General features: G+C 38.9%; 2 protein-coding genes and 1 non-coding gene across 3 annotated transcripts in view; all 3 read right to left on the bottom strand.

The window, feature by feature from the left end:
* LOC120418995 (uncharacterized) overlaps positions 1-23886 on the bottom strand; it is a 456309-nt gene that overhangs the window by 242473 nt on the left and 189950 nt on the right. The gene's annotated exons all lie outside the window — the stretch shown is intronic.
* On the bottom strand, positions 1257-1329 carry Trnav-uac (transfer RNA valine (anticodon UAC)). The gene has a single exon. It is a non-coding gene; the product is annotated as a tRNA-Val (tRNA).
* On the bottom strand, positions 2867-5885 carry LOC120419001 (zinc finger protein 765-like). Its single transcript, XM_039581573.2, has 3 exons — positions 4876-5885; positions 4643-4815; positions 2867-4510 (listed from the first exon to the last, which is right to left on the bottom strand). Exons 1-3 carry the CDS (start codon positions 5850-5852, stop codon positions 3858-3860), a joined length of 1803 nt encoding a protein of 600 aa, XP_039437507.1. The 5' UTR covers positions 5853-5885; the 3' UTR covers positions 2867-3857.

The raw sequence follows: 23886 nt of genomic DNA on the forward strand, positions 1-23886 counted from the left end.
GTAATTTTGCCCATCAATGGGCAAACGCACTCAATCGCTCCCGATACTAAGTGCCCTAAGAAACTTTAACACCCTGCGGGCCCTAGGCAGCACACATTAATTCAATAATTGATTTGAGCTAATTAAAATCCATCAATAAAGCAAACAAGTATTAATTTCCACACTTTTCCACCATCAGATAAGCCCCGCCAGCCGAGGCCAGCCTGTCAAATCAAACAATACCACGGTTTCTCTGTCTCTCGTCATGTTGGTCTTCGCTTGGCCCCATAAAACGATCATTTTTCATAACCATATTTAGAGCGGTTTTTCCAGCCGCGAGGGCGATTTATGCTGTGCATTTTAGTTTTTGCTGGTTTCGGAACTCTCGGGTTCGGTATTGAGTTACTAAGTGTTTCGAAACCATATTTAACGTCGTATCGTCGGACTACGCGCGCCCGAGATGAATTGACGTGATGGATATCTAACTCAATTAAGCAAAAGTGTTACGGAGATGATTGTGAGCGATTAAGATTACTTCATTTGGTACTGGGATTGCCAAGTTCCAGATGTGAGTCTAATGGTGTTAAATTTTAGTTTTGAGTTATCCCTAATTATAGAAAACTTTTAACTATCAACATTTAAAAAACGCGACTAAGATTGTCAGAACGTGACATTGACGTCAAATTTCTAGCAACATTGTTGCGTATCGGACTCACCTCTTTCTGGCAACAATAAATCACACATCAATCACTCATCCATCCGCAGTTGGCCCTTTTGCAAGTTAGGCCCTATCTTGGGCGCCATAAATATTACATTGTAACCTCCACATAAAACTATGTAGCAAGGTTTTGCTACTTTTTCTAACCGGACTGACCAGGAGAGAGGAAAAACAATTGCAATAATTTCCATATAATAAAAGTTTATGACGTATGAAGGTTAGTTTTTGCCTGCCCAACCCGCAAATGCCAACCGTTTAACAAAGGTCAAGAAAATCTCGTGTCACGTCGCCGTCTGCTCGTCAACAAGTCTACGCGTTATCTTGACATCTGCGTGAATTCGTTACGGAAAGATCTCCACCGGCTGATGATACTCGCAAATTGTCATCAAAAGCAGTGCAAAAACAGTGATCAATTGTTCTCCGTATTTCATTCTGACAACTCCAGCGCAAGAATGTGCAAAAAGGTCGTAAATAATGCACCAAGTACTGCCCGCAAAACATCTTACAAACGTTTTCCGGGTATAGCCACTTTTAAAAACAAACCAGCACAAAAAAGAATTGGTTCCATCCAGGATCGAACTGGAGACCTTCTGCGTGTAAAGCAGACGTGATAACCGCTACACTATGGAACCCGGTACGATGAGGGGTTGGTCAGAGCGAAATTTCATCCCAGCGTGCCGTGTTCTAAAAATAGCTTCGAACGAAGCGGGGAAGGCGAAACAGTGCGCATGCGCACGCTTGAACACGTTCGAACGTTTTTTGTTGGCGCAACGGTTGCAAAGCGTTTCGGACTTGCTGAATATCAGTTAAAGCGAATGCTTTACGACTGCATTAAGGTGGCGCTTTTGCTGAATAGTTGTTTGGATTCTTATTTGAATTTGATGGCGGTATTTGTTGCAAACATTGGAATACCGACTAACAAGTTTTCCGGTAGTGGCGTGATTCTGAATCCAATGTAGTAAAAATCATAACATGACATTTCTGTTTTATCTGAAGCTGTCAACTTAATTAAACAAAGGATTGACAGTATTGTCAACAGAAAGGCCTTATTTGTGATTGTCACTAATTGTAATTCCTGTGATGGTAACACTATTAACCCATTTCTCCTCTTTATTTTCAGATCCGCTGTCGTGGTTAAAGAACAAAACAGACGTAAATAACATAACAGACAAATAAGGTAATGTGAAGAGCTTGTTTACGTCTCATACTCACAACTTACACACTCTGCAAGCGATTAAGGAGGAAACGACAAGAAATTCATACCAATCAAGTCTATACAAATGAAGATTCTTGTCAATCAATTGAAGTGATTCTATACGTTTTAGTATACACGTTTTTTTTCAAAAAGAAGTGTTGAAGTTACTAATACTTCATTTTAATCATACCGCATAGTACATTTGTGAAACTGGCGGTAGATCAAGTAAATGAAGTCCGTACTAGAAGTGGGCAGAGAACTGTTTCGTTTTTTCAACGTAGCTGAAAAGTTGAATACGCCTGGTGGTTATGCAAACTGCATAATGCAAGGAAATTTGTGGGTCCATGCCTCGTTACGTTCACGAACACTAATCAGTATCTTATTGCAACGTGGTATTGACTAGGTATTGATTTAAAATTAGGACTTGAGCTTGGGAAGAGGGAGGGGGACGGCTTGTCATTGATGGATGGCCCCCTATCGAAATATTTTTTAAAGAGTTTGTTGAGTCGTTCACCACAATTTCAAAAATTGTCTTTTCCCATGTAAAAAGAAATTATTCCATACAAGTCTCCATAGAATATTAGGGGCTGGTGGGTAATACATTTTGCATCTTATCAAGGGATCATCTGATCAATTCGGCACTGTTGTAGGTTATGATTGAGACTTTTCAGAAATTAATAGGTACACAGCAAAAAATGTGTAAAATTGGGAGGTGTGATTTTGAAAGGTTGAATATTACCTTTTTAATGAAGTAATTTTAACTCATTTAGGACTGAAAAAGGGATCATCTGATCAATTCGGCACTGTTGTAGGTTATGATTGCGACTTTTCAGAAATTAATAGGTACACAGCAAAAAATGTGTAAAATTGGGAGGTGTGATTTTTAAAGGTTGAATGAGGCAATCTCTGACAGTAAAATCACTGAAATAAAAAAAGACGGAATTTCTGTTTCCAAAATGAGAACAACAATAAACTTTCATATAAAATCTTTATTATAATAAGTCTTGTCAAGGTGTGTACTAATCACTACAAAAATGAAACTACTCGCTACGCTGGGTAGTTATAATACAATGGATCGCTTAGCTACTAACGTCATCCTTTCTCAGTTCGCTTAATGTAATCCCTTTTGCACTGAAAAATGTCAGTTCGACCTTACCAACCTACTTTTATTGCACATTTCCGGCCACTAGGCTCCGAAAGAGTAAACTCAAAATACTACAAACTAAATACTACACATTCGATACTAGCTAGTAATGGCACCATCGTTATCAGCATGAGAATCTCGTTGAGGCAAGATTATTTTATTTGTGTTCCTACAAATAAAGAGTTAACGTAAAAGATTACAGAAAATTAAAAACGAAAATGATTAGAATAACTCATTGTTTGGTGGCAATGGCACAAAATTACACAAATGCAACAAACTGAAGGGTTCTAACTTAAAAATCTAAGACGAAACTAAGGCTGTTTCAAAATACAACTAAAAAAAAGACTAGAACGATCTCGTCCTTTTGTTTTTTCGCCGCTGCACAAACGCAACGTATAGAGAAAGTATAATCGTTGTACAAATGAGAAATGAAACAAAATTAAGCCTACAAAAAATAAGTTTACAAAAGGCAAGCATCCGAATCGGTCACGAAATTGTACAGTTTGAGATGGGTCGATCGGGTTCGAGATGCTCAATTCGCGTTGTTTTGGTCCAGTTTAGCTGAGTTGTGGTATCGTTTGTTTACTGATGTGGGTTTTACAAATTTTACAAATAAAATAACTAGCTGCTACTTCTAAAAGTATGTACAAATATCTAAGGCACATTTTTGAATTCACAGATCTGTCTTCAGTGTTGCTACTGAGAGCGATACAAATCGTTGAACAAGATTGAATACTTGCGTTACAAAGGTCGTTACATATCTACCAAGGTTGCTAAATGCTAGGTTCGTTCCAATGTCAACAAAACAAAATGGCCGCCGGCTACGCAATGATGGCGTACCCTCGGGGATAGTCATAGCTAGTGGGGATGGCGGCGGTGTTTCCCTCCGTTTGGATGGCGTCACGAGGGTCATCCCGTTGCCGGCAGAATCCCTCGTGACTGCTGGCGGTAGTCCGGATCACACTGATACGGTTGTCCGTAGCTGCCGCCGCTGCTGCAGCTGCTGCGGCTGCGGCCTTCAGTTGGGCTGACTTTTTGCAGTTGTCTTCCAGGACCTCGCGGATCTTGGCCCGGACGGCGTCTTTTTTGAGCTGGATTTCGGTTTGCAGTGCCAGATCCAGCGGACTCATCGATGACCGTTGAGGGTATGGTCCCGGGAAGGAATGGCCATCACTGCTGGACGAAGACGATGAGGAAGACGAAGACGGCGATGATCCGTGATGGTCCTTTTCGACCTTCCGGCGGCCACTCTTGGGTGAGTGTCCCGCTGGTTTTCCCGGGTGCTTTCCGGACGTCTTGTTCTTCATGCAGGACGAGTCCTCGTGTTTGTACAGATAGGACTTGAGCGCGAAGGCTTTTCCGCAGCGGGCACAAGAGTGGGGCTTCGTGTTCGAGTGCGTTTGGACGTGCGCTCGCAGGTTCGACTTGTCCGCAAATGCCTTCTGGCAGACGTTACACTTGAACGGCTTCTCACCTGTTGCGACCATAAATCACACACGTGAGCGTCCAGATGGTCGGTTGGAGTTGGGCGTGAAACGAGAAGAGGGAAAAGCGTACATGAGCGAAATGGTTATTAATAGAAGATCGTTGCGAGAACGGGACCTACCTGTGTGCGTCCGGATGTGACCTTGGAGCAGCCACGGGCGCGAGAAGCACTTGCCGCAGGTCGGACACTGGCAGCCCTGGTTGTGCGTGCGCACGTGCATCGAGTACGCCGGCATCGAGACGTACACCTTGGAGCAGTGAGGGCAACGGCGGGCCTTCTTGTCCTGGAGAGATCTGCGAAAGCGAAATTACGTTACAAAAGTCATTTGGATATGATTCCTTCCTTCAACTCACCTATGTGTCTGCCGATGCCTGGCCAGATTCGAAGAAGTCGAGTACTTCTTTCCACACTCCGGACACCCGTGCACGTCATCTGGTGAGCCGGTCTCATCCCCACTGCTACCTTCAAAGCTACGCTCCGCTACTTCTCCGTCGTGCTCATCGTGCTCATCGAACCCAAGCCGACACTCACCGTCATCCCGGTGCTCAGCCCCACTCAATCGCCGCTCCTCCCCATGACTGTAGCTGCTTCCACTGCTGTTCCACGACAACGTTCGGGACTTTTTCCGGTCAAACACCTTGTGCGAGTACGAGTACGAGCTAGAATCTTCCGACTCTTCCGACGCGTACGAGTTCCGCCGATCGTCTCCGTAACCACTACTGCTGCTGGTAGGTCTCGACGGACTGACTCCGATTGGCCGTATCGTTGAGCTGTAGTACGTCAGTGCGGCGTCACCTGCAAAATCTGCTCGCTCATCATCGACGGCCGCTTCCTTTATCTTGTTGATTCTGTACTGATGCTGGCTCTGCTGCTGTTGCAGCTTAAGATTCCGGTTGATCTCCCAGTTGTGCTTCCACTTCTTCTTGGTCGCCGCCGAATGGCCAGCGGGCGATGCACTGCCCAGATTAGCCGATTCCGTACTTCGGCGTAGTCTCTCTTCGTCGTGCACGTCGTTATCTAGTTCAGCACGACGCACCACCTGATGATAAGGACCGCTCGGGTGCTGATAGACCGACGGATGATAAGCTGACCCTAATGACTCATGCTGCAGGGTGTAGTACTTGATACCACCACCACCACCATGGTAGTAAGGCTGATGGTAATGTTGACCATGGTACAGCTGATGATACTGCTGCTCTCCTGGTGTCTGCGGTGGCGTCGGTCCTTCAGCACTGGAAGTGTTCAGCTTTCCAGCCGCAATCGACACCTCCGCCAGCTGGGTCAGGTTGTACAGCTCCTCCGGAACGTTGCTTTGCATTTCCTGAACCATCTCGTGTGTTTGTGGTGTGCGCTTAGACAAGCTCTACAAATCAACGCGAGAGAAAGAAAAACAGAGAAAGGCAATTAAAATCCAGTGAAAACAGATCGCGCCCCGCGAACAGGCGAGATCCCGGAACTACGTAAACGTAAACTAATGGTTCCCCCGCGGAAGAGGCAGAGAGCTCGGAAAACGTTGGCTAGAGGTGAAAATCATCAAAGGAAATTTATTGCTTTCATATGGCTAGGGCGTGTGGTGTTGGTGGTAATGGTGGCTGACGCTGCGTTCTATCTCCCTCCACTCCTAGAGATTCGTTCGTTTTCTAATTTATTATTTATAGACTCTTTTCCAAACAACCACTCGGTTTTCTGGGGGCTTTGGTGTGATGGAGGGAGTGCACAGGTGATGTACGTCGAGAAAACTGGAAAGTGTTTTTTTGTCAGGAGAAATAACTTTCCATTAAAGTATTCCAAAGAAATTGGGATTATTTTTTCAATTAGCTTCACCTAAATATCATAGAAAAATCAAATCATAACCATCATGTTGTGAGTCGACATAATCATGATTTTTTTTCAATTTCCATTGCAGTCCAGACTAGATTATCCGAAGCCTCGACTGCCCAAAGTTTTATTATCCAAAGGTTTCTTGGAAACATAGGAAAACGGAACCAGGGATTTTTTTAGTATTTTCTCACTTTTAAGGTTAATTTCGAGTTTTGTTTTGTCAAATTGAGTGGTTGATTGCATCCCGGGCAAACGGTAATAACATGCCATTTCAATAACAAATACTGTTAAAATAACAGAAAATGATATGGAATCTTCATGAAAAATCTATTTTTGAATAAGAGTTCAATAACAGTTTTGTTATCATAACAAAATTTATTATTGGTCTGATATTTGTTGAAAGCCAAAACAACTTGGGAATATTTTTTTTTGTTATGGAAGAATAACTCCAACTGTTATTAGGATTATAGGATTAGTTGTTTAAATAATAAAACATAATAACAAAGATTTGTTCGAAGATTAACTAAATATGTTATTAGCTGTTATAACAAAAACAATCCAATAAAAAAAAACCATAACGACGAATAACAAATCCTGTTATAAATAACATAAAATGTTATTGGCCTAGTATTTTCAAATATCTAAAAATGTTATTCCCAAGTTATTTCCGTCTGCTCGGGATGTTAGTAAACCAAATGCATTTTCACAGCCATTTTGGCCGCCATCTTGGATTTAAAATTTCCAAATGAGCATTTTTGGTGACAAGACAAAGAAAAAAATGTTTATTTCGTGATTCGATTATTCGAAGTGATTTTTTTTTCCGAGGACTTCAGATAATCGAGTCTGGGCTGTATAACAATCGTTTAAAAATATTTGGAATAGAACTCGCAATTAAGAATGGATTTTGAGATCGAAAAATTTCGTCGCTTATCGATTTAATGCTTTGTTTATTTTTATGTTTGACACTGTCTGTAGAATGGTTTTTGAGCCTTCATCGTTTTAAATATTTTATTATTGTAAATAAACAAGTTTTATTTTTTGAATGTAGCTTTGTCAAAAAAAAAATCACCTGAATATTGTTTAATTTTATCTGAGTATATCGATGCCTCTGTGCTCTCTTGTACTAAGCTTGCTGGTTTTCCTATCTAGTAAACACAAGAGAGCACAGAGACATCGATATATGTATTTTCGATTTATACTGTTTCGCTAATCGATCTAATTTCTGTAATTTTCAACTAATGATATTTCGGAAACTATTCGCCCGATTTTTTGCGGTGCTTTACATCGGAATTACATAAAAAATTATGATATTTTTAAACCACCCCAAACATGCGGGGGAACCATAAGTTTACGTTTACGTAGTTCCGGGATCTCGCCTGTTCGCGGGGTGCGATCTGTTTTCACTGGATTTTAATTGCCTTTCTCTGTTTTTCTTTCAATGTATAAAAATGCATTTTAGATTGTTTTCAGTTGATTAAATTTCTATTTTCATTCATTTTTTGATGTTTTAATTAAAAAGAAATGTTGCCCCCCTCCCCCTGATTTTTTTGACCAATTTTTAGAAGACGGGGAGGGGGGGGGGGGGTAGCGCATAATCTCAATCAAGCTTTATATTTGAAAAAGTCTACAAGTATACAATTTTACAAAATTCACAGTTTGGACCAAATTAAAAAAATGCGTGGGTGGAATTTTAAATTTTGAAAATATTCTCATTCAAGGTCGAAATTTTTTACAAACATTTAGTTTTTTACAGAAAAAATCGTCTAAAATATCGTCAGTTACACTTTGAAGGCATATTAGAAAACTTTTTATCATCCTTTTAAAATCATAAACTTTTAAAAAATCATATTTTCTTAAATTTTTTTTGTTCTTCTTTTCGCTTAGCTCAAAAAATTGTGATCCAATCCCACCCAGACCCAATGTCACCCCTGATGACGGTAGTTAACAATTGGGTTTTAAGCAATTTGACTGTTTGATTTAAAATGTGAATAACAATGTATTTCTGAATTGTCCTCGTCATTACCTACAATTTTGCCAAAACGATAAGAAAATCCCTTCACATGATACAAATTTTATATTATTTATATTCTTGATAATAAAAGTAAAACCTAATGCAATTTTATGTTATTGAGCTGTTTTTATTCGATTGGATGCAAATGTGCATTTAATTTTTTTACGTCTCGCACGTCTCGTAGGATAGTTCGTTTTGCCAACCTATAGGTTGAAAAGTAATAAGTTTTTTTTTGTATTTCAGATTTTCGGTGAAAAACTAGTATTTAAATAAATTTGAATTAATTAGCGTTTCTAAATCGCTGCACGTAACGTTTCACGTTTTTTAAACAACGAATTGAACTACAAATTCTACCTTCCTCAAACATTTGAAATCAGACACCAAACTTCAACTTAATTCTTACGTCTAACGTAGCAATTATCTCAAGAGGTTTCCGTTTCTGGATTTCCTCGGAAGTAATCCCACAAAAAAAACCTTCCCCTAAGAGTCATTGTACCTTTCCCCGTTATCTGACGTGAAATAGATTTTAAAACATCAACAATCTTCCTCTCAGAGAAAAAAAAACGGGAAGCTGTTTAGATTAGTCGAGCTACTCGTGCGTCGTTTTCCGCTTTCCATTATTTTCCTCCACGGTCGTCCCGCGTGTTTGAGTTCGAATCAAAACAAACACCACGCCTTGCCCATATGGGTAGAGGTATGGCTGTGTGTATGTTGATTGTTCAGGAAACGACGCCACCACTGACTGTGCGCTCGTGGCTCATCTCTCATAAATCTCCGCCCCTTTATGACTTTCTCATGCTGAGTTTTCAGATAAAATGTTTGAGTTTTTGAGGTAAACGAAACGAAACTTTTAAGTCTTTTATGAAAATTTAAATCAATTCCCTGACAAAGATTACTTGAGCAAGTGAGAAAAAGATTTTTTGCAAAGTTGCTCACTCACGATTGTCCTTCTTCTCCTTTGTTTGCTCATCAGACTGTTCCGATTTGGGTGTACGTTCCTTCAAATTTTGTATATACACAAAACCAACGCGCTTGCACACAGACACTTCAGGGGGGTTTTCCTCCGGCACACTAACCAGATGGCTACAGGTTGCCATCAGTCGGCAGCGGCGTGCTCGCACTTGGTGATCATCGGCGATGATGATTGTGTTTTGGCCAGGATGAGGCACCAGCGGTGGTGGTCTTCGCGGCGATGATGATTGAGTGCATGCAGCGAGGGCGCGCAGTCAGTGGCACTAAAGAAGATGAATGTTTCGTTGACTTTGAATAGGTTCTAGGAAACTGGTACAAAGAAAATTAAGCAGAATGATGAATTGGGAGGTTTAGTGATCAAAACGCGGCAGACCCCATTATTTTGAATGATGAATCTGAAGTAATTGCGCTCTTTTCGGGACGTGTGTGTTGAAAAGTTCAAAGGCCTTGTGAAATGAAGTTGACCTTTCATCAATTTTGCGTTTGCTATTTAAAATAATCTTATGAAAGTTATGACTAAGGCTAGTGATTTTTCTCGGCAAATAAATAATTTTATCAACATGCCACTTACAGAATGTGACCGTATCCATATTATTCGAAGGCCGTGGAAAAAAAATCACTTTGGATAGTCGAATAATGTAGTTATTTTATTTTTGATTGTCTTATTTAAATATGACCCTGAATATATCTTTTATTCATTGTCCCATACAAACTTTCTTATATCGAGCATCGGATAATCAAAAATTTGGATATTCGAGTTTTGACTGTACTCTAAAATCTGCTTAAAATAACCGCAAAAAAGATAATTCTTTAGAATAATTGCACACAGGAATGCTACTGAAAAAGTTAGCAGAAGTTCAAAGTAGAACCCCCTGACACACAATATGCATCGCTTAAAAAAATTCCCAGTCAATTTTGTGAAATTTTGTAGAATTTTAATCAGCTGAACTCACGATTCCGCTATCCTAATTATGCTGATTTTTATTTACATTTTAATTTATTTGCTAAAATATTTCCTTTTCTAATACTTTCAACCATTATATTTTGCCTATGTTGTGTTTTCATATCTTTAAATGTTTTAAAGTCGTTGCAAATATGTTATAAAGTTTATGTCCCTCGACTCTGACTCTGATATTGATTCCATGACTCGAGTTTTTAAAAACAGTTTTAAAGAAAATGCCGTAATATTAAAGTGTTTTTTTTTTGTTGCCGACGAGAGAAAGGACGATAGCAAGCAAACTGTCGAGTTCAGAAATCTAATTTAGTTGATCTTGAGTTTTTTTTTATCGTGAAAATACGTATTCCCCGACTTACGTTTTTGAAAGCAGTCTCAAATAAAACGCCGTATCTTAGAAAATTGGACAAAGGTGACATGAACTTTGAAAAATATTTGCAACGGCCTAAGGCTACTCAAACAATTGTTAGTTGATGAACTAAAGAAATAAACAGAATGGAATTGAAGTTGTTTTTGGTGAATTTTAAATATTTTAACTATATTTTTTTATGAATTTTAATTTTTGAAGTACTTAGACAAAATTTTAGGCATTTTTAAATTACACCAACCTTGCCGAATTTTCTAGTTTATGATGGTTATAATTAGTTCCGTAAAAAAGTGTGATGATTACAGGTTTATGTTTTTTTTTGCAGACGAAATGGCCTGAAATTATTCTGTTCAAATTAGCAAAAAAGTAGTTTCGACAAGTTTCGAAAAAATAATAATAAATTTTTCTCGACTTGCTGTTTTTACGTATGGGACGGATTAGATTCAAACGGTAGTATAGTATTGTAAATTTTGAATGCCTACATTTTTGGCTAATATTTTCAACTTCAACAACTCGTGTACCGCATGCTAGTTACATAATTTGTGAAACATTATCTTCAGCAAGTGTGTTGGGGTTTTATTTTTCTACTTCACTTATTCCTCAAAACTCCACGCAGAACATTGGCCCCTTCGGCACGGACTGTGTTGCGGTGTGTTGACAATGGACGTGATTTAAAATTAGGACCCATCCATCAACGGACCGGTTGCGGAACGAGCGGCGGCGGCGGGCCACTTTGGAGCTGGCCAGCTTTTTCCGCGCGCGGGTACATGAGCGATGATATGTGTCACGGGTGTCGTTAGGCGAAAATGTGTGAAACAAAGTGACGAGTGACAGTTCTGAAGATATGCCGAGATGGTGGTGCCGGGTATGGATTTTCGAGCAATACTGAACTTTTTTTTTCGAACGCGTGTTTTTATTTTGGTTTACACCGGAGATTTCTGCAAAGTTCCGAAACAATTTTACATAATCCCCGCCATGTGCTCGGGGGGTGATATTTGTTTATGAAAACATTGGTTTAAACTTGGATAAAATAATTAACCACGAGTTTTCAAGTATTCAAAAAAAAAAAAAATATCAAATTTTGAAAACTTTGAAATTAGTAGAAAGTGTGACAGTAAAATAGTTCTTCAAGGTGGTCCGGATATTTCCCTCCAAAGATTTGTGACTATCAGACTGAGATTGAGCTCTACGGATATGCGATTGACGGATGAACTATTTCCCCGTCAATCTCTCGGTGCGGATTAGAGACCACGTGTTCGACAGTCAAGTGGCACATCGCGCAGTACTTTTTTCGCGCCTATTTTCGACCGTTACCTCATCGGCCACCACTGGCCCGTCGACCACCAGATCCCGGAAACCCTCGGTGGGAGGTATGATCTCAATTTTATTTTCACATAGATCAATTTTTCAAGCAGTTGCTGCCGCCGAACACAAAGTTTCGCCGATCATGATTGATATCCAAGTGCGCGCTCGCGACCTTCTGGCGAACGGCTTAGACAAACTGCCTGCCCCAAGACGAGACTTGAACGCGCGCCGCCGTCTACAGGTTGACGTCCGCGCGGACACTTTTGGACCTAATCCAAGCGCTTGTAAACATTTTTTCCGGAATTTTCCGCAACGCCACGCCGGCGATACGGTTGAGAAGCAGCTAGAACCAATCACCCCTCTTGGAGTTCATCGTTTTCCAACTGATGTTTTTTTTTTGAGCGCGAAAATACTCAACAACTTGTGAGCGAGAGCAGCGACGAAAAAAAAGATCTTCGCTGACGCATTTCGCTGATGGGTGTGCGGAGGACAGTGTTGCCAGGTGGTAACAACTTGTTGGCAGGGTGGCATGAAATTTTAGAACTTTCAAACTTGCATACGTGCAGAAGCGAATCGCGTGTTAAGTGCGCCAATTGCAATGGCAACCGCACAGCGAACTAACCCGTCTTTTTCTTGATTTTTAGTTATTTTTAAGATTTTTCTTTCCTAAAGTTAAAATTTAAACACCCTGTCCTCCTAAAAAAACAGCTGACGACTTGGGGGCCACTTTTCCACCCAGCAGCAGCAATCAGCAAGTGTACGATGGAAAACATCGCTAAACAAACTGTGTTCTCAACATTTTGCGCATTTCCCCCCACATCTTCTTCGATGGTTGGTTTATTTTGAAGCAAAAAAAAATCAACAACTAGCAGCAGGTTGTATCACCTTTATTTGCGCGAAATTTCGGCCACCGGCCGTGCTGACGTCCGCGTGCTCGGCTTCGCGTGTCCGAAAAAGTCGGAAAATTAGGGACGGGTGGTGGGGTCGTTTTTCCAATACACGATCGACTTGCGGTCAAATCGCCTCATCAGGCTCATTAGATCATCCACTTGTTGAGGAGTGCGATGTGGGAATCTTTTTCTTTTGGATGTCGTGCGTCTTTAGTTTTTTCTACAACGTTATTTTCCGCTTTTTTTAATTTTAGGATGTTTTGGGTGGTGGGTGGAAAAGCTATTAACGATGTTCGGTTCGATATGTGCTATTAATTACGATGAGCGTGAAGAGAGGAGATTTGGTTGTTTTTTGTGTGATGGGTGGAGGAACTGGCAGGAAGGAAAACGTGTGTAGTATAGAGATTTGGTACCAGCGCACGAATGTTTGATGGCGATTTAGGAAGCCACCATGAATGATTGCTAATTAATTTGTTTCTTTTCGTGTTCGAACACGACTGAACCCGCGCGTTGGTGGCGTGCGTTTTCATTGACCGTAAATCATAACAAGAGGTGAGCGAAATGATTAATTTTTTGTATACATCTCTAACGTTGAATGTGTAGTAAATCAATTTATACTCACATATAAATCCTTGAAAATGTAAGATTAGGTAGTTAATTTAAAAACAAGATCGTTCAATTTCAAGTATCTAATCACATGATTTCTTTTTTTGTTAAATTGTTAACTAATCTTGCAAAAACATGTACAAAAAGTCCGTATTGAATTAACTCTAACATACCTTCATTTTAGCACACTATTTAATGATATTTATAATTGCAGTCTTCAAATCAAAAACGAATTTGATGCTTGATTTTTAAAAATGTTCAAAAATCAATTTTTAGTTTTGAACTCCTTTTTACACGAAGTTCACACACACTACCAAACGTTTGTTTGTTTGTGTGCGTGAGCGCCGTGTAAAAAGTGACTGTTATCAAACAACGATTCTCTATTCATTATTTAAATTAATCAACTAATTTCCCCTAAAATTTACCACAGTGATGCCCTACTTAAAATAATTTCCACCACCGATCGATCCGTGGTATTCCATTCCGCCGACGACCCCAGGACGGGCACATTCTTAACGAGCAATCAAAGTGCGGCCGCAGCCAACAGGTTTTTTAGTGGTTTCACTTCCTAGTGCTAAAAAGTATTCCAACACACACACCAAGCGTAAGCAAACCCTCTTTCTCCACGCAAAACTATACTCCGGCTAGGTGGCGTCCTACTAAAAATAACCATCACTTCTGCGGTGTTGATGGCCTCTCCCTGTTCATAGTAGACGTAGTAGGCCAAGGGGGAGCGGGGTGAGCTACTTAGCAAAATGGTTTCCAATATATTAGAGATATATTTTCGAGGAAATACTACGGCTGCCAGAGCCGCCAAGGTAGGCAAATAGTTTTCGAAGATCGTTACACCAATCAATGTCTGGAACGGCAGTGAAATACTGCGAGTAGCTAAAGATTTAAATTAATTACAACGGCTGAGAGCGTTGACGCCAGTTCAAGGAAATAAATCGAGTCAGGGAGTCTAATAACTAATAAAAAATGAACAACTTGAAAATAAAAAAATAAATAATATAACGATAAAAACGTTTCAATTGAACGAAAAGGGTGTCATTCTTTGCCAACTCACACAGTGGTTACCCCGACTCCTGTTCGAATTTCGTGAAAGTTTGCTCTGAATCCAAGGTCTCTACTATTTTTTTTTAACATTGTTATACCCTAAAAAATACATAATTTTGAAATGAAAATTTGTGTTCTAAATGACAAAAAAAAAAGTTCTGACGAACGAGTCTCGAAAAGAACAACAAATTTCCCATTTATTTACGTGTATCTTGATTTGTTACAGTTGAGTAACGAGAAAATGATTTGAGTCGAGTGCAAAACATTATTGTACTGAAATGATATATTTTGTGCATTTTCATATGTTAGACATGATTTTAAAATTCGAAATTATGTATTTAAAAACAGAAAATTCACAACAGTTTCACCTTTTAACTTTGCATTCCGAACGAATAGTTTCCGAAATATTTTCCGTTGAAAATGACAAAATAACTCTATTTCCATAAAATTTAAAATTTAACAGCCTGTATTTCAACCCAGCAGTCCGATTAAGTAAAAGAGCAGGAAAGTTTCTCAATTGTTCGGAGACAATTTTTGCAGAGGAGCTATATATTTAATATTTATTTCATATTTTGAAAATGGAGAAAAAAAAACTGAGATTTTAATCATTTTGGTCCGTGTTCCAGGGAACAACTTTGCTGAAGAGTTCGAAAAGATTCGTCCACTGTTCAAAATGTTACAGAATTTATAACACCGCTGCTGAAAACTTCAACTTTTTCTTCAAGCTCTTCTGGCAGCTATTATCATAAAACCCAAAATATGACCAAACATCGATTTTTTGACACTTTGGCTAAATTCTGAGGGCAGATTCGGATTCAGCGGGCAAAAATACATGGAAAAACATATAGTTGGACAATTTTCGAATTTCGTTAGGGTGGTCCCATACACTTTTCCCTTGAAAATTAGACATTTTCAAATGAAGATATCTCGAGTTTAAAGAAAAATACCCCTGGGATTTTTTCAGCAATTATTGTGCCAGATCTCCTCTTTCAAATGCAACCTGGCGCTTAAAATTTGGCCTGTGCCTTTTTGAGATATTTGAGTTTTAAATTTGCATCTTTTTTACATTAAAATGTCCAAATTGACTTGTCAGAAAATAAAAATGTTCGGTTTTCAAAGCTCTAAAAGTGCTCCGAACAACCTTTTTCTCTAAAACTTAACCCTAAATTGCTACGTTAAAAAAACTGTTTTTTTGAAGGTTTGCTCAGATGCTTCCTCTAAATTTGGTCGTAGCAAGCGAAAAAAAATCCCAAAAATATTCCTAAAAGTTAGATTTTCAAAATCATCCTAATCGTGAACCACCCTAATTTTGAACCAAACCAAAAGTTGCCCTTTTCCATTTGCAACAACTCTTCTGAAGACACCAAAGCTCCAAAACTTGACAATTTTTGGGAAAATTCATTTTCCACTTAATTTTGCGATCTGGCCACTGTGCAGTGTTATAACTTCTGTAACATTTTAAACAGTGGACGAATCTCTTCAGCAAAGTTGTTCCCTGGAACACGGACTATGAGCTCATGAGGTTTTTGAAAAATGCTAAAATCTTTAAAGGGCTTAAACTGGCAAACGCACCGATTTTACGGGTTAAATCCCATTTAAAATTTTAAGTTAATGCGCCAGGTCCATTCGCCACCAATCATGCTCATATTTGGAATTGGGGCTCAGTACACCTAGGGAATCATGCCCTGAAATGCCCGTAAAAATGACCCATTTTGTTACGACCAATGGTTAAGAGGCAGTATTTGTAAATATTGCTCGGTTTGTTCTAGAGGTCGTATCGAGGTGCTCCGATTTGGATGAAACTTTCAGCGTTTGTTTGTCTATACATGAGATGAACTCATGCCAAATATGAGCCCTCTACGACAAAGGGAAGTGGGGTAAAACGGGCTTTGAAGTTTGAGGTCCAAAAAACCTAAAAAATCTTAAAATTGCTCGCATTTCCGTAAAACTTCATCATTTCCAACTCTCTTAGATGCATTCGAAAGGTCTTTTAAAGCCCTTCAAAATTTGCTATAGACATCCAGGATTGGTTCGACTTTTTCTCTTAGCTTTTGCAAATTACTGTCAAAAATGGATTTTTTAAAACCTTAATATCTTTTTGCAACAGCCTCCAACACCCATACTCCCATAGGTCAAAAGATCGGTAATTACATGGACTATAAGCCTACGGTATCAACTTTTTGGCCAATCGCAGTTTTTCTCATAGTTTTTCGATTTTTCTAGAACAAACATTTTACAACGTTAGTTTTTGCCCTGTAGGCCGTCATAGCGGCACTTTTTGGTCTCAATTTTGTCATATTCGGAATCCTCGGACAATTTCACGTAAGTTAGTAGAAGTTAGTGAAAAATGTTCTTGGTGAAATTTCCTACATGCTACATTCATTAGTTTTACTGTAAAAATGTCCACCCAATTGTAAATAAAACACTTAACAACAAAAAAAAGTAAACAAAAACAACTTTTCGACGTTAAATTGCCTGGCAGAACCCAAAAACATAAATATTGGTCAATTATCGATAGTGCATCTTGATCCTTGGATAATAAACTATCATTTAAAAAGTGAGCACCTATATTGTTTGACAAAACCTTAAATTGGGGCAAGCTAATGCAACATTTTGGGCGCCCGAAATACGAACGGAGCGCTGCGCTCTCAGAATCAAAATTAGATTAAAAAAGATAGGAGGAACATACACCTTAGATTTATTGGTCCTTTATGTGAAATCGTCTCAGCTTTCGAATGGATTTGTCAGTTTTTCGATAAAGCGGGGCGCCGGCCTTCAAAAATGACTTTTAAAAATACATTGTTGTTTTATGGCTAAAAAATGTATGGAACGGTATTTTTCTGACAAGTGCATTCGAAAGCTCTGCTCATTTCCTTTCCAAAACACCCCTAAACATCAAGGGTTCGTTGAAGTTTTGCAAAGTTATTAGCAATTTTGTAGACGCGCCTAAGTCAAAAAATTACCAATTAAAAAAAATGTTTTAGCTTCGTGGCGCCGAGGTGAGGACAAATTCAACCAACCAAACATGGTTTCTTTCATAACTTGGTGGGGGCTATTGGAAAAGTACATTGCTTTTGATTTTTGAGCACCTTGTGTAAATAGTGGTCCACTTTCAGCGAGAATTACTCATATGTAAATCGGCAAAAATTGTTAAATTCTACAAAAATCGTTCTTTAGTGCATTAAGATTTAATTTCTAATCTATGACCAAAAGAAATTTAAATACGTTTGGTTGTTATCATTGCCTATTTCGAGTTAGCAGTTTCAAAAAACAGGTGCCACGATATCTGAAGACTGCCTTGTTCAAATCGGTTCAACATTTTGGTGAAGACTCGTCAAACCAATCCCGTTTGCATAAATAATGCCTATTTAAGAAAAAGTATGTTTTAATTTTTTTTTTGTATTTAAAAAGCGAGATTTCTAAAGTAGGCAAAATTTCAAGTTCAAATCGTCAGTTGCTCACTCTTATCTTGAAATATCTTCATGGAGCTTTCAGGAGTGATTGGAAATAATCTTTTTAGAAGATTTAATACATTTTCTGTAACATTAAATTTTGAATTTGATTATTTAAAGTTGACAAACTGAATTGAAGCTCTATACGTTTTACGTTCAAATTTCTTCACGACCTTCCTAAGGACCACCCTAGCAAAGCAACAATTTGTACTGGCTTCGATCAGTTCCAAAGTGGATTCCTCGTGCGGCCATGATCGAAAATAGCCAATATGTCTGTAATGGAGAGCGAGCTCTCGGGCCAGCGGAAAATCGCACCCCAGATTGAGAAAACCACTGGAAAAGTATAAATAACAGATTAATAATAATACACCCCCGCCCGTGCTTTCAAGATATTATTAGTCCACAAACATATTATACTGGCCCCGCGAGAGAAGGTGGTTGAAACCGCACCCCGGCAAGTGGAAGTGGAACGTACCTCCTCAAGATGTCGATATTTTCGGGGAGCCAACGCGTAATATTTTTACGACCGACCCATTTGGCACCGACCTCCTCCCCCTTGCTGGTTCGGAAAAGCATCCCCCAACCCAACCTCCTTGGTTTTTCACCGTGGCGTTTTAGCAATTCACTCAAAATCAATCAACTCTTTTTCGTGGCCGTTAATGAAGTCTTTGTCGGGAAGGGGTGGGTGTGTAAGTGTGTATTGAAAACAATGCGCACACACACACGCACGCGTGTCGGCTTATTAGCTTCGTTATTATGACGTTAGAGGTGCTGGGGGTCACCCCCCGAGGGTGGAACCCCATTAGGGGGTGGACAGCTGATGGGTGGGAAACTGAGTGCTCGTGGCGAGGAGCGAAAACAACACAGTGAAAATTAAAATATGATAAAAAGCAATTTTGGGATTTTTTTTTTCTAAATTTAAAATATAATAATATCTACATTAGTTAACAATGACACTTATCTTATGCAAGAATAATGCATAAAGATAAATAAAAACAGTTTCACTGCTCAATTTTCTGTGCAAATCAACTTTTACAATGTAATTTGAGAATTGTCGGCATGAGAGAATTTCGTGTAATATGAGCAAGTAACACGCAAAATATGTGATTTAAGGAAAACTCTGAACCTCCACGTTTAGAAATAAGCACCTCACGTTTTCATACGTTCTCCTGACAAAACTACAAATTATCCGTGTTCTGGTTTTCAGTCATCGCGACCCAGATCCTGGATATTGATGGTGTGCGATAGGAATGTTAACTACTGCCCATTTTGCGCACCAGATTGCCAGAAGAGGGTGATGATTGGATAGCACTACGAATACGGGAAAATTGGGTCAGTCAATAAATTCTTGAGGCCATTTTCATATTTTGAGGAGTTGCGGTAAATCCACAAAAGTTTGCAATGGTATTACATAATAAATAGAGTTTTTGTTTTGTTTTGTAGAGGTACCGTAAACCGGGGTGACATTGATAGGATTTAAATTTATTTTTGGAATATTTTCCAACAGTTAAGGCCTTTCTCAAGATTATTATTTTTAAAACACGTACTGGGGTAGGCCACACAAATTCCATGCTCTATTTGTCAAAGTCAAAGTCTGATTTTAGAGAGCTCTTTTTCTGAAATACTTGAGCGATGTCTGTATCCGCTCTTAAAAATTTGTGTCTTCCTTGATTGGAAAACCGCTCGTAAAACTCACAATTTTTAAATTTCAGATTTGTAGCCGCATTTTTAGAGGTATTTTTTTGACTATTTTACAGATAACACTAGCGAATTAAAAGAAACATGCGCCATAAACTGCTTGGGCCCAAAATTTGAAGCTTTTCCAAAATGTATTTCCAGAGATATAGCCATATTAGAGTTTTTTTTTTTCGTCTTATTTTTACCCTATTTTTTCCTATTATATGTTTGGTTTTATACAAAATCATATACTGAACATCAAATTCAAAGTCCCAGCTCGTTCTCGCTCGAAAGATCAAGTCGTCAAGTCGAAGCATAAACGCCAGCATATTTACGCTTGCGCGTTTTACGCTGCGCGTGAAAGTGTTCTTTCTAGCTTCTCATAATAGATCGACAAAGTGCAATATCGATACATATTTTTTTTAAGTTAATCATAGACTAACATTAAAGACTGAGTACCCTTTATTTTTTCTAATAATGTCAATCCAATATGTTTTTCTTAATTAAATATAATTATCTTGCGACCAATAATGTACCTCTGAAATTTGAAAAAATGGCATTCGAGGTTTAGCCTATAAAGATTCGAAGTTTTAGGTTTAATTCTCACTGGGTGGCAGGCTTGCCACAAATACAGATTTTTCAGCACAGGCCCGAAACACAAACGAATTTTTTTTACAGTTAAAATAAATTTGAGCAGTTTTTGTTAAATTGGCCAATAAGATAAACATTGTTAGCATCTTTTGGCATGTTCAGTTTTTGGTAAGAATATTATTCTTTAAAGTTATACTCGATTGAGTATTTGGTATATGCCAAAAAATTCTGTATTTGTGGCAAGCCTGCTGGGTGGTATCATTATGTTTCTGGAAAATTAATTGCACCAATATATTTGTCGGAGTTTCATCATTTTGTAAGAAGGGTTCTATTTCACCTCTGGTGATATCAAATCGGGTTTTTCTTGTTAAAATCAGATTGAAGGTGTTTAAATTTTATTTTTAAGTCAAATATACCATCACTAAGGTTGCTAATAAAGTTTTTAAGAAAAAAAAATCAATGTTTATTAATAGTTAACTAAGTTTATAAGCTTTTTAACAAAATACATAAAAAAATGGTAAAATTGTTAAATAGTCACAATATTGTCTAGAATTCATTAACACTAGTTTTGTTTATCAAAAACAAATCAAATTATTCGCTCTACAGCATTGCCTTGGCGTTCTCGATTGCGAGATTCCTACTCGAAACTAGGTGTTCGAAGGCTTGATTGTTGAGGCAATTGCAAACCTCTTTTTACACCTTAGCTTCCATCCACTCCGGGATTCGAACTGACGACCTTTGGATTGTTAGTCCAACTGCCTACCAGCGACTCCACCGAGGCAGGACCCAGGGAGACGACTCCTACACCTGGACTGAGCTAACGACCTAACCTCTAGGTTAGTCCGGGGACAACATTTACTTCCCGTCCGACGGAAGGCGTGATCAGACAAATCTCGTCTCGAAAAATGCCACCGGGACCGTCTGGGATCGAACCCAGGCCGACTGGGTGAATTCAAATTCGATCGAACCCAGGCCGACTGGGTGAGAGGCAATCACGCTTACCCCTACACCACGGTCCCGGCGACCCGGTGTTTATAACATCATCTATTCATACCGTAAACTTTGGTCAATCGGGACACATGGGGCGAATTGGGACAGCATTTTTAACCATGTTGGAGCACAATATTTTGATTTTTCTGGTTGGTTTCGGTTAGAACAGCCTCAGGCCAACATAATGTGTACATCTATTTCCAATTTAAAAAGCTTTAAGTGCTCTAAAAACTGCTGTCCCTATTCAGACTGTAGTCCCGATTCACCCCAGATTACGGTACTGCATTTTAAACTGAATTCGAAACAGGAATCAAAAGTTTTCATATTTTATATGAAATTTGTTTACTGAAAACGCCTAAAAATTTTAAGATTTTTTTAAAAATATATTTCAAAGACACATAATTTTCATCATTAACAAACTTATTTTGGAAAATTATCCAAAAAATCCGAAAATGCATTCCGTTTTCCAATTCCAAATCATTCTCCTTGAGTTGAGCCTGCGCAGTAATTTTTGTCGGTCATTGTTATCAGACCAAATCCTAATTTTGAATAAATGAATTATTCTTATTGGCTCAAGGAAGTTTCCTTATATCACCCATCGTCTAAATATAATGTTTTCCTCACCCTCAAACCCTTGAACTTTGAGGATGCGTCATTTTCACTCTTTAATTATGTCTATTAGACCGTGACCAATCGGTACCGGAAATACCGATCTGTAATAATTTTCCCCTCTCCAATCAACCCAAAACTCACCTGTTCTGTTTCGTCTCTGTCTCTCTCTGGTTCTTCCTCGAGGAAATGCTCCGCTACGCAGGTCGTAAAAGTGTCCACGGACCCTTCCAATTAGTACTTGCACTGCCGGTCAAACATTAAAGGCACGACCATTAAAAATCATGAACGTACGTCCGCGGCTACAAATTGCCGGCTTTCGGTTCCTGTCGTGAAAATGTCACTTGTTTTTTCCTCAAAACACACACTCACTCACTAACAAAATTAACACATTTACAAGGCGAGTGACGCCGCCGCCGCTGCGGAAAAGTACATAAATTTTCCGCCGACTTTTACTTTCTACTTCCTCTCGGAGCCGAGAAATTTTCGAAGTCGGCGTCTGTCCAACTGTCCAAACAAGTATGTGAAAAATTACGACGACAACATTCCGTTCCTCCGGCCACCCTTCTGTGGATCCCCGCACCGTGACGTTAGATAACCATTATTCCCTTTGACAAACGAGCGTGGGAAATTGACCTTTTTCCTCGGTTTTCACTAATCGTCACCAGCCAAAAAAAGTCTCTAACAAATGACGTTGAAGATCTACTTTGTTCGCGCCAAGATCACCAATCCGTCATACCGTCTTGACCATGCGCTTCCACGATCAAACACGCGCGATCACAATCACTGTTTACTTGAATTTTCCGCCCAAACAATGGCCAGCACGAGCACACTGCGTCCAAACAAAAGATGTGACACGACACGAACGATCCTTTGTGATCACACCTCCTGTCTCCTGTTCGGTCTAGCAAAATCCGTTCCGACGAGCAACGTTGGGAGACGACGATCTGCTCCTGGCGGTGTCGACGCAGCGACTGATCGGGACCGGGATGAGTTTTCCACTGCTGGGGAACACACTTGGCGATCCAAGCAGGCGAGGGAAAATCGTGAGTGTTGATCGTGCGCGCACGACGATCTCGAACGAACGTCTCGCACTCATCACAGCATCCTTGTGTGAGATCGTGCTCTTCTCGGTAGTTTAGTAATGGGAACGACGATGGGAGAGGGAAAGAACGAAAACAAAAATACCACCACCACAGTTTGAGGTTTTTACGTGCGCGACTTGGGGTTTTCCTTTTTTTTAGGAGAAGTGGAGTTTAATGTTAATAGTAGAAGCATGAGTTTTTCAATTAGTTAAATTAGAACTACAAAACAATTTTTAAAGTGCTTTGAACATTTTTTTTCCTTAAAATTAAACCTGATTGGATATATTTAAAAAACTGGTTTTCTCTGGTGCTTTTAATTTTCTGAAACTAACTAATCGTGAACCAATTAGATTTTAAACCAGGCCTGCCCAACCTTTTTGGCTTAATTTTCACATTTTTGATTTATTTGATGGTATCGGTTCACAGATGAAATGTGAACATAAATTTGACAAAAGTTTGAAAAAATATTTATACAAGTTGTTTTTATCTACATTTTACGTCAAAAATCAATCCAGCCTGCGGGCCGGACCAATTTTTCACTTAACCCTCTACAACCCAACCCCGCCTTTAGACGGGATTCGATTAAAAAAATCGCCATAAGTCCATTTTTCAACCAATTTTTGATCTTCAAAAAGCATTGGAAAGAAGAACTCTTAAAATTTTAGAAAATTTATGGGTTGGAAGTTTTACTTGTTTTATATGACTTTGCCATTGTTTTTAAAAATGTCATTTTTTTAGAGGTTAACTTTAGCAGTGTTTTTTACTAACATTTCTTATATTTTAAGTAAAAAGTAGTATGCAGTAATTTTTCTAGTGCCCCAGACTATGCCTCTGCGAATTTATTTACAATTTAAATGATAATAGTGCCATTTTATAGCAGAAAATTTAAAAAACATGCAAAAAATTGAAAAAGTTACTGTAAAAACATGAAAAAATTAGATAGGCAAAATGTAATGATAGGAGGTGGTAGAGTAGGC

This window comes from Culex pipiens, chromosome 3, assembly GCF_016801865.2.
Source record: "Culex pipiens pallens isolate TS chromosome 3, TS_CPP_V2, whole genome shotgun sequence".
NCBI lineage: Eukaryota > Metazoa > Arthropoda > Insecta > Diptera > Culicidae > Culex > Culex pipiens.

Excerpts from the sequence above, each read along its gene's own strand:
- LOC120419001 (XM_039581573.2), bottom strand. The coding sequence starts at position 5,852 with ATGGTTCAGGAAATGCAAAGCAACGTTCCGGAGGAGCTGTACAACCTG. Across the intron at positions 4,816-4,875 it reads AGGCATCGGCAGACACATAG|ATCTCTCCAGGACAAGAAGG; the intron begins GTGAGTTGAAGG and ends TCGCTTTCGCAG. Across the intron at positions 4,511-4,642 it reads TCACATCCGGACGCACACAG|GTGAGAAGCCGTTCAAGTGT; the intron begins GTAGGTCCCGTT and ends TGGTCGCAACAG.